Genomic DNA, 10814 nt, shown 5'->3' with positions numbered 1-10814 from the left:
CCCACCACCACCAAGCCGACCACCACGAGGACGACTTCAGCAGCCAGTCTGGTCATTGTCCCTAAAGGCGCCGTCCAGTCCGATCACGTCCTCCAGAACTCTAGCGTGGGCCGGGGACAGGCGGCGGCGGCTCGGGGGGCGCTGAAGAGCGGCGTGGTGGCGTTCATGGTGCTGGGACTCGCCGTGCTCACGCTCGCTCTGGCCGTCGGCGGCCGCAAAGCGATGGAGTCATTCGACCGGCGACATTACACGAGACTGGAGCTGAACGACCTCCATTATGAGGTGTGAGCAGAACCAGGCGACGAGTCCATTTAAGGGCGTTAGCATCCATCTGGGACTCATCTGGTTCATTTATTACAGCAGCTACACACTGTGGTCAGCAGGGGCCGCACTGTGCACAACACCGGCCTGTGATTGGCCAGAGGGCCCACTTTGGTTCATCTACATTTAAGCAATCCTTCGTCTTTAGTTTGATCCTGTTGTGACCACAACGATCCCCTCAGACCTCTGCAGTCATGGAGGTTAGCACCGCTAGCTGCATGTTTATTTATCAGTAACATGGTGTAAACAACGTAAGCTCCGCCCACTCCAGGCCCCGCCTCCTCACAGTTCATACAATGATAAAGATGACACCGATCAGCGGTGCTGTTTTCACTTCCGTGAAGCCTGTAATTAAGTGAAAGAAGCTTCACAACAACAACAGTTGGTCTAAAACAGGAGAAATCCTGATTCTAAACAGTATCAGACACGTTAGAGTCTAGAAGCTCCTCGTTCAGAAGTATAAAGAACTCGAGGCTTTGTCTTGTTATTTTCACTTTAATGATAAGAAAAGATCTTAAATTTCAAGAAGTGTTTTATTCAGTAGCTGCACTGTTTCTGTAGCGGTGGTTTAAAAGCATCTCCACATGGTTCCATATCTGTTCGGTTATTTAGCTCCATGTGGGACGTGTTTTCAGAAGGATCTGAACTCCACCGTAGACTTTCCGTTATCAGAGAGCATGCAGCTTTATGCTCTCGGCTTTGACACATTCAGCTTCAGCTCCGACAGATTTCACACCCAGCCGACCATCACTGAGGCCTGGAAGCTCCTCAGACGAGAACCTTCAGCCGGCGACGGAACAAAGAACAAACAGCAATACTTTTAAAACTCAGGAAGCCTCTGAAGTGGAGCTGAAGGCGTGACTCTCGGCGGCCCTTTGTGAATACACTGCATGTCTTCTTAAGCCACAGCTTCAGCCATACGAGCTTCTCAATCACCAAATCAGTCTAGATGTCAGACGCACTCTCACTGTGGTGTTTTTGTATTTCGTCCACATTTTTCTTGTTTCACACGTGGATAGAGGTTCCACCGCTGGATGCACTCCTCTGAGAATTGATGCACTATTGTATCCTGTGTTTTTTGATAAATATGATCTGCTTCTTTTGTGATATTTGATTGTTTTTCATAGGTAAGAGGACACGGCTGCGCACTATTTTCCTATAACACTGGTGGTGTTTGTATCGAGGCGGCTGCAGCGTTTGTCCAGCAGGTGGCAGCAGCAGCAGCCGAACAACCGCTTTGATTTTTACTGTCTAATTAATTCCATGGATGGTTCATAGTTTGGTCTTGTTTTGTGAAGTGATGCTTTTGAATAAGTTTGGAATTTGATGTTTTGTTCTTGTAAGAATAAAAAAAATGTGATTTTTGAACACATCGGCTTTTCTGTCTCTTCAAACTTCAAAGTGCAGCTGCCTGGACGTGATGGTTCAGTGATTTCAGGACAAAGAAAGTGCCGTTCTTCTTCTTTTGTCTTTAATACGTCCTGACAGGTGAACTGCTCCTGATTTATTCTGCATAGATATGTGACGCTAACATGGAGGTTCTGGTTCTGGGGGCTGAATATGAACGGGACCCAAATACACACTGAGAGGAAAACGCTAAAGATTCAACAAGACGTGTAAAATAGGAATCAGATCAACTTAAACATTTAAACCTGCTTTAGAAGAATAAATAACTATAACCAAAGGGAAGCAAGTTTTAGAGAAGAGTAAATGTAAAAAAGAAAGTACAGAAATTAAAACTTGTATTAACATGATTTTTAAAAAATTTCTTTATTTTTTTATTCTAGGATTTCTGACAGCAGATTTAGAAACGTCTGAATGTTTTTTTAAAAATAAAATTACTATTTTTCTTAACCAATTTTGTCACACGAGTGACATTATTGAAGCATATTTCTGTCTGAAGCACATTGATGGATGTTCACAGATGTTTGAATATCTAATAGATGGAACATGTCTCATACATTTACATATATTTGTAGATATTTAATTCAGCCGTTGAATTATGAATACCTTCAGACACAAAGCTGGTTATCGTTCTGACATTATTTAAGAGACAAAGACAAAAACCTTTTGTTTTAGTGTGTGGCTTAAAAACGTGATAAATAGCGGCGTCCATTAGGATAACATGGAGCCTGCAGGAGTCTGCGCACTAACAGCGGATCCGTGCTGTTTGCGGCTCCGCAGCGGCTGCGGGGCGTTTCCACCGAGTGCGGCTGAAGCAGAAAAACAAAAGGAGCGAAGGATCCGAGCAGCGAGGCGGGGGGAGCCGAGCGGAGCCGAGCGGAGCCGAACGGAGCCGAGGACTGTATGGAAAACGGAAAGTGCCGTAATTCACCTCTGCTTACACACTGTTCAGCACTCTGTTCATGGTCAGAGCCAAAAAGCGCCGTTTTCATCCTGCAAAGAGACACTTTTAGGGAACTCTGTTAAATGCGGCTTACCGGTTCCTACAAAGCCTTACTGAGATGCTTTAAGATGCTGCTTTTTACATCAGTGGAAATGTTTTACGCTGGTTTTCCTGCATCTCTGAGTGCAGTAGTTTCTGTTCCAATCAGTCAATCTGCTTTGTCTCTGGTGAACTACATATTAACGAGCCTGAGAATATAATCATTTCTGCTGCCCTCCTTGTCTTTTTAATTAACCTGTTAACTGCTGCTGTGGAAATATGGCTGCATTGGTTGGACAACTGTGGGTAAAAACTGGTGCCATAATTAGAGCCATAAAAATCTGTGCTTTGTCAGTTTTTGACAAACAAGCAGCGCTGTTCAGCAATTCCCCTGAGGTACCCTACCAAGGGGATCAATAAAGTTCTATAAAGTCCAATCTAATCTGTTGTTAGAGCGCCTGATAAAGTGAAGCTTTGCTGGCTTTCAGCAGCATAAAGAGAGCTGTAGTGATTCAAAAGCTGAAGGAAGTGGCACCTTTTGTATACAGTGCAAAAAGTTTTGGGGTTTTTTTTAGCTTCTGATTGTGTTGAAAGAGCTGTTGAAACTAAGGCAATGTAAAATTACCATTCAGGACGTTTAGTTGTAATTAACTTTCTGTGAAAGTGATGCTTTCTGGCTTTCACACCAGGAAGAGCTTTAGGCTTTTGTTTAAAAAGCGGCGTTTTAATTAATTAGCGGACTAAGTTGTGGCACTCACCGTTTCCGAAACACCGAGCCACGAGCCGAAGAGAGCCGAGGACAGGCGGAAGGTGCCGAGGAAAGCCGAGGGGAGCCGAAGCGAGCCGAGGGGAGGCGGGGGAGCAGCTTCCTCACCGCGGAAGGAGACACGGAGCTCCTGCAGGACAATGTGAGACACCGAGAGTTGAACCGACGCAGTTAGCGAGCAGCCAGCCGGGATGGAAGCGGGGTCGGTGTAACGGACACCGGAGCCCAACCTTGACCTGAATATTGCTGCAAATCCGCCTTTTGTCGGCCGACGGAGCGGCCGCAGCGATGGGAATACTGCGCTGAGGAGACGCTGAAGGCGGCGGGCCGACGAACGGCGGAAAGATGGGAGTCGTGCTGCGGAGCCTGTTGTTGTGTAGTTTTTGTTTCCTCGTCCGAGGTGAGTTCGGGCTTCGTTCGGCCTTTTAGCTACAGTTCGGCTCCGTGTTCGATGTGTGCGGGTTTTAAAGTGCTGTTAGGGGCCGGGAAAAGCTGTTTTTGGGGGGATTTGGAGCTCGGCCCGGGGCCCTCCGGGTCTCATTCCTGCCGAGCGGAGCTAACGTTAGCCTGGCTGCTAGGAGCTGCTGGAGCAGAGAATGAAACCACAAACAGCCCGTGTTAGCCAACTTAGCTGGAAAATATCCACCGGAGAGGCTCCGGAGCGCCGCTAGCTGCCTCTGAGTGCAGCTGCCCAGCCTGGATGTGTGGATCCAGGGCGCTAGCAGCTCCGGTTAGCATGCTAGCTGTGTGTTTTATAAGTTATAAACAGGCTGGTCGGGGTTAGCAGCAGTTAGCACAACAAATGCTATGGAAGCAAGTCACCCAGCTAGTTAGCTGCATAACACTCAGGTTAGCAGCAGGGAGCTAACCGGTTAGCTAGTTATTATCTGCATATAACACCAGTAACTTAGTTAATACACCCGTTTGTAAACAGTAGAAATAACAGAATGAAAAGGTGTAAAACTGTAATAAATCCGATTAGAGCAGCAGCCGAGCTGAGGCTGGAGTTAACTCAACAATAAAGAACTTTTCTGAACACTTTCACAAAGAGCTCAGCAGCGAAACCAGCAAAGAGTACAAGGCTCCAGTCAAGTCCTGTAGATGGTCCAAAAGACTTTTAATAACACAGAATACAGCAAATTTGATTTAAACAAGAATTGAAGTCCAACATAAGAACAAAGTAAACAACAACAAAAATAAACTGAAGAATCAGTTTAAAGACTTTAAATCATGTTGAGCTGCAGAAACGTGTCCTAACATCGGGTCACTGTGTTCTGACTGATTTCCACCTGAACCAGGTTTACATGAAACCCACGTTGACCAGAGATCATCTGACAGTCAGGTTTACTGCTGCTGTGGAGGACAGACCATCAGCTCACGATCGTAGAAACAACTCAGTCCAGCTCATCAATAATCTTGATGTGGGATTTTTTTTAGTTTTATTTTTTTGCAGTTTCCAGGAGGAGAGAAAAACTAAAGATGCCTTTATGCAGATGTTGTTCTGGTGTGAATCCACACGTTGAGTCACGACAGAGAAACCAGTTAGAAGGTTAAATCATTTACAGTCATGAACAAACCGTTGTGATATTTTGGTTTATACGTAGCAGGTGAAGGATGAAGAAGTCTATCGATTGATCCATTATTTGTCATCTTTCAATCAAAAGTACATTTAAAGGACAAAATGTTTTTAGATTTCAGCGTCTCCAAAGAGAAGCTTTGCTGCTTTTCTTGGTCCGGTATCAGTCTAAACTGAATATTTGGGCTCCTCTGGGCTGTTGCTTGGTGAGATGTACCGCGACAACGATGAGTTATTGATCCAAGCAGCTGATCGATGGATTCATCCAGAAGATCATCCACCGACTGTCTGACGGTGGAACTAGCAGCCCATCGTTTGGTGTCTTTTTGTGTTCAGAGCTTTAAAAGATGAAGCGATTGTCTCTCAGCAGCTGCATTAAGTCAGTTGATCAGTTTCAGTCGTCTTTATAGAAAGTGAACATTCTGTGATTGCAGCTTTGAGAAGTGAAACTCTTTGTGGATTCTCTCCAGTAAACGGAGTAATTGTGGGTTCCAACCAGCCGATCGATTAATCAATAGATGTGATTGACGGTCAGTTTCAGCTCTCAGGGTTACTACTCCGTTAGAACGCTGACATTCAGGCGCTGATCCGCCTGCTGCGAGCTCAGTTTGAGGTTTTTGTGTTGCGGTTCAGTAAATATTTGGAGAAGGAAATTCCTCCTGAGTGGAAGCAGGCGGCGGAGGGGGTCTCGGCGCTGGATGTGTTGGATTGTGGGTTTGGGTCGGAGCCAGAATCCAGCCGAGAGTCCGACTGCTGCTCGCCTCCCCGACAGCTCATCAACACGTCGACCACACAGGAGGTTCTGGGGGGTTCTGAGGGGGTTCTGGTCCATTCAGGACTGTTGAGCAGAACACCAGGAGTCAGGGGAGCTTCGGGGCTGATGGTGTTCACTGACGTTCATGAGCAAAGTTCTCAGGACGGGTTCTGCTCTTCAGAGTTTTACTGCAGCATCTTTTAAAGTTTTCAGTTTGATTTTTGTTCGTTTCAACGTGAAGCCGCAAAACAAATCCTCTGATACCAGCCGAGTCCGTTTGGATCTCACACCGGGTTCTCACGTTAACCAACCAAAGAACCGAGTGGTTCCAGAACCGCCCCGGCCCTTTAGTGAAGCAGAAATAAACCTTCATCAGAACAAACCATCTAAAAAAATACCCACATGTGATGTTTCTGACAGTAACTATCAGTGATGTGGTTTCTAAAGATCAGAAGACTCTCCAGCAGCAGCTTTATGCGTTCATCCTGGTCTGATGGGCTCTGAGCTGAACGGCTGTTCAGTTCAATAGGTATTGATTATGAACAAATAATGATAGTAAATCTATAAAACAATGAGAATGACGATGTTTGACAGTTAAACGGGTTGTTGTTGAAGCAGGAGCAGAGAAATGAAGAAGTCGTGGTAGAAGATCAGCCCTGGTGCACATGTGGAGCATCTTTATGTTTCTACGGTTTAAATTACGGGTGTTTTGTTTCTCTGAAGTTGTTTAAACGGTGAATTTTGTGTCTTTGTGTGTTTTTGTTTTACTGATGTTGTTGTTCTGTAGTTTAGCTGAAGTGTTTCTGAGTTGTGTTCCTGTCCACTATATACTTCCTGTGTCCGACCCTCCTGACCCGGTGTTTCCGTCCCATCCAGGAGAACCTCTGCTGCTGTATGCGAACCGGCGGGACCTCCGGGTCGTGGACGCTGCACATGAGAAGTCCAACGCCACGGTGGTGGTGGGCGGCCTGGAGGACGCCGCCGCCGTGGACTACGTCTTCTCTCAGGGCCTCATCTACTGGAGCGACGTGAGCGAGGAGGCCATCAAACGGACCTTCTTCAACCAGTCGGGGGGCGGCGCCGTGCAGACGGTGGTGCCGGGCCTGGCCTCCCCGGACGGACTGGCCTGCGACTGGTTGGGCAGCAAACTGTACTGGACGGACTCGGAGACCAACCGGATTGAGGTGGCCGAGCTGGACGGGTCTCTGAGGAAGGTTCTGTTCTGGCAGGAGCTGGACCAGCCCAGAGCCATCGCCCTGGACCCAGAGAGAGGGTGAGTGTGACGGGTTCTGGATCCTGGTTCAGAATCGATCGGAATCAAACGTTTTCCTGCTTCAAACGTGTTTAATCAGCTTCTGATCAGAGTCACCTCTGAGCTGAATGTCTGGGTTCTCTGGACTTCAGGTCCGTCAGACGTAGACCTGCAGCGATTGATCAGCTATTGGCAGCGATTGATCAGTTATTGGACCGATTGATCAGCTATTGGCAGCGATTGATCAGTTATTGGACCGATTGATCAGCTATTGGCAGCGATTGATCAGCTATTGGAGCGATTGTGTATCTGCAGCTGTGTTTGACGTTGAATTGATCCGTCTGAGGTCTCAGTTCGTCCGGTGAACGTGTTCTGGTTTCTCTCCTGTGTGACGGTAGACTGGACCTCTGTGGAGTAGAACAGACGTGTGAGGAAACTCTGATCCACGTTTCTGTCAACATTTTCTGACCTTCAGAGACAAACAGCTGATATCGTTTCTTCTCTTTAGTTTCTGGTTCGTCGCTCAGATAAAAAGAGACTTTTGAAGACGTCACGTTGAAGGTTTTTCTGGACTTTTCTAGACATTCTGTGAACATTTTCATGGCTCTAGCAGTTGTCCTGAATACAGAACCGGACCATGAAAGTAATGCGCTCCTGTGTAGAAGTCATGGACCAGGTTCTGACTCTGTTCTGCTGTTTACGCCTGGTTCTGCCTGACGTCTGTTCAAACTTCTCATGCAAACACGAAGCCATAGACGATAAAACAAATCCAACAGGACCCTGGTACCATGAGATCTAGAAGCAGAACCACTTCCTTCATGTGCCTGTGGACCATGTAGAAGATGTTTTGGTTTTTTCCTGCTGACGTGTGAACGATGAACGCCTTCAGACGTGAGCAGACTTCAGACCTATCTGAGCGGTGATGAAGACGTCCTCAGCTCTCACAGATCAGCCGTTTAAAGCTGCTCAGGGTTCTGTCGGATGCAGGTTTGGTTCTGCTTTGTGGTGTTTACGTGGAGACGGACTTTATCCTACGACTGCAGCGAAGCTCTGAGAATCCACTTAAACAAACCTCCTTCTGCTTCCACTCAGAGCCGAACAATGACCCATCAGAACCAGTTAGCCGAGCTGTCAGCGGCTCGGTGGGAACTGAGCCGGAGTCGGTGGTTTGGCAGAGCGAGAGCTGAACCAGAGCCAGAACACGGTGCCCAGCTCCGCTTTTACATTCTGAACAAACACAGGAGACGGTCGGCCGCGGCGCTGCTGATAATCACGTTTAGAGCAGGAGCAGCGAAACCATCACGTCGGGTTTAACAGAACCGTCGAGGTATCAGAGAAAAGCCAGAGAGCAACAGAAAGTAAAAGTGTGTTTCTCCTTTCATGCTTTTCTGTCTTTTTCAACCAAAAACACTGAAAAAGCCCAAAGTTTTGTGCTTCCAGCGTCTCACATGAACAGATCTGCTGCTGTTCTGTGCTGAGCTGAGCTTGGTGGAGTTTCAGACGTCTGACTGAACAGACTGAGGCATTTAGAGCCGCCCTCTCTGGACTCGCTTCTTTATTCCTGAAGCTTTGGCATCAGTCTGTGTGCAGTCGACTGTTTCTGCTCTTGTTGCCTGTAGTTAGTCGTCCCTCTTTGTGCCGTGGCTCCTGGTGTTTGTTGTGAGCAGTGATCGGGTTATTGACACGTTTGTGTGCTAATATTGAGGTTTTACACCTTTCTGTGTTTATTGTGCAGCTTATTGGTGCTTCTGTGTGTGAAATTAAACCGTATTTGACTTTTTCATAATTTTACCTGAGAACTGATCTGATGAAGGTGCTGTGATAGTTTCTGGTTGTTCCTGTCGACTCCTGACGGTACCTCAGCAGACAGCTGAACTGAGTTTCTGTGAGGTGCTGTTTGGTTGCGACCTGCATGTATAGTTGCAGCAGGTCGCAGCGCCGCCGCCGCCGCTCTGCTGAGTCCTCCGTGGCCATGCTTCCCTCGCCGTGGTCCCGGCGTCTCTCCGGGGAGGCGCTGGATTAGGATGTAAATCCATTAGGACCCAGATAAAAGAGGCCTGTAATGTATTCATTAGTTTTATTTAAATTCGGGCCTCTCGCCGTCTTTCCTGCTCTTCTCTCTTGGGTTTCTATTCATGGAAACTCTTCCCGCTCGCTGTTTGATCCGCCGCTGCGTCGGAGATAAAAGTGTCGCCGAGCCGCCGTGCAGGAGGCCGATCCTGGAGGTTGCTACCAGCGGTACCGGTTGTGTTCTTTTTTTTTAAGTTGTTTTTTTGACCTTTGTGCCTTTATTGATAGAGCAGTGAGAGAGAGAGACAGGAAAGTAGGGGAGAAGAATGGAGGGAGGACGTGTGGGAAAGGACCATGAGTGGGATTCAAACTCATGACCTCCACATCAGGACTGTAGCCCTGCACCTGGGACGCCAGCTCCACCAGGGGAGCTGTAGCGGCGCCCGTACCGGTTGTGTTCTGACTGAACCGGGCTGTTGGATCAGAGAGTTCACCTTAAGTTGGGCTCATTCTGGATGTTACTGACCAGCACCAGGACGGGTCTTTAAATCTGATGGGAGCAAACTGCAGCGTTGACTGGACTCACATGTTCAGACTCATTAGTTTACATCTGCAGAACCTCAGTCGGTCCAGCTTGGCTCCTCCTGGTTGGGTTTTTACGACACTAAGATAATAAGAAATGAGACTAAGAACCGTCATTGAAGCTAACTGGAGTTCTTTAAGTGTCGTAGAACAGCCTGTGTGTTTATCAGATGGTCAGAACGGCAGCATCCTGTTTAGTCCTGGTCTGAGTCAGAGACGTGATCTTTGTCTGTCTGGGAGTGGCTGGATGTTCATTTACTTTGGACCCGTTTGGACTGAACTAACTGTTTCCTCATCGTTCCAGCGGGTCAAACCGGGTCAAACGGTTCTGCTGCTTGACTGAAACCTGATGTGAACGAACTCGGGCTTTAAACAGTCGTCGTGGTGTTTGTGCCCAGAAAGGCCTGAGAGTGAACATCACACTGTCACAGGTGATGTTCACGCCTCACACCTGCTCGGCTGATGGAACCACGAAATGGTCCCGAGCTGAAGAAGAACCTGGGATGTGATCAAAAGCTCTGGACAGCCACCAAATGAAGACACGTGTTTAGTCGACACCCACAGGTTCATTAAATGACTAATAATTACCACCTGAGACAGAGCCTCTGGTCTCCGTGTCCTCCTCTGGAGACGATGAGTCGACCGTCCAGCTGATCCATCGATTAGTTCAGTGACAGGAAGGTTCTGGTGCAGCTCGGGTGTGACGATGTGAAGCGTGTCTTCATCGACTGTGGCGATGAATCGAGGAATTGACCAGCAGATGAACTAATAATGGAAATAATAATCATGAATCGCAGCAGCAGGTCAGTTTAGAGTCACAAGGCCATGCAGGAAATCAGAGTGTTTTTAACATAAACAGTGAAACTGATCAGCTGATCATTTAATCAATAGCTGAAGTCTACAGTGACAGTCAACAGTGTGAGTTCAGAGTCAGATCAGTTCATCAAACAGCTGTTGTTGATTTTATTTCTCTTGGTGAAGCTGTGATTTAATCTGATCAGTCGATCCTGCTGTTGGGCTTCAGTCCTGATCAATAATGGAGCAGCAGCAGCTCGGCCTGACCTCAGCCTGTGAGTGAGAACAGCTTCAGCTCAACTGCTGTGATTGATGATGAGCAGCGATCAAACTCGTGTACCAGCAACAGCAGCTCCTGCTTTAATCGGTCGC

At 47.4% G+C, this 10814-nt stretch overlaps 2 protein-coding genes across 2 annotated transcripts in view; both read left to right on the top strand.

Annotated features, from left to right (window-relative positions):
- mansc1 (MANSC domain containing 1) overlaps positions 1-288 on the top strand; it is a 7775-nt gene extending 7487 nt beyond the window's left edge. The window contains exon 6 of the mRNA XM_008293780.1: positions 16-288. Coding sequence (XP_008292002.1) covers positions 16-288 — 273 coding nt within the window. The remainder of the gene's footprint in view (positions 1-15) is intronic.
- Positions 289-3618: 3330 nt separating this feature from the next.
- Positions 3619-10814, top strand: part of lrp6 (low density lipoprotein receptor-related protein 6) — a 44670-nt gene continuing 37474 nt past the window's right edge. Inside the window, exons 1-2 of the mRNA XM_008293779.1 lie at positions 3619-3873; positions 6680-7076. Of these exons, the coding sequence (XP_008292001.1) occupies positions 3819-3873; positions 6680-7076 (452 nt within the window). The 5' untranslated portion in view covers positions 3619-3818. The remainder of the gene's footprint in view (positions 3874-6679; positions 7077-10814) is intronic.

This window comes from Stegastes partitus, unplaced genomic scaffold, assembly GCF_000690725.1.
Source record: "Stegastes partitus isolate 25-593 unplaced genomic scaffold, Stegastes_partitus-1.0.2 Scaffold911, whole genome shotgun sequence".
Taxonomy (NCBI): domain Eukaryota; kingdom Metazoa; phylum Chordata; class Actinopteri; family Pomacentridae; genus Stegastes; species Stegastes partitus.
Note: the sequence above shows the minus strand (reverse complement) of the source record. Positions and strands in the feature narration are given on the sequence as shown.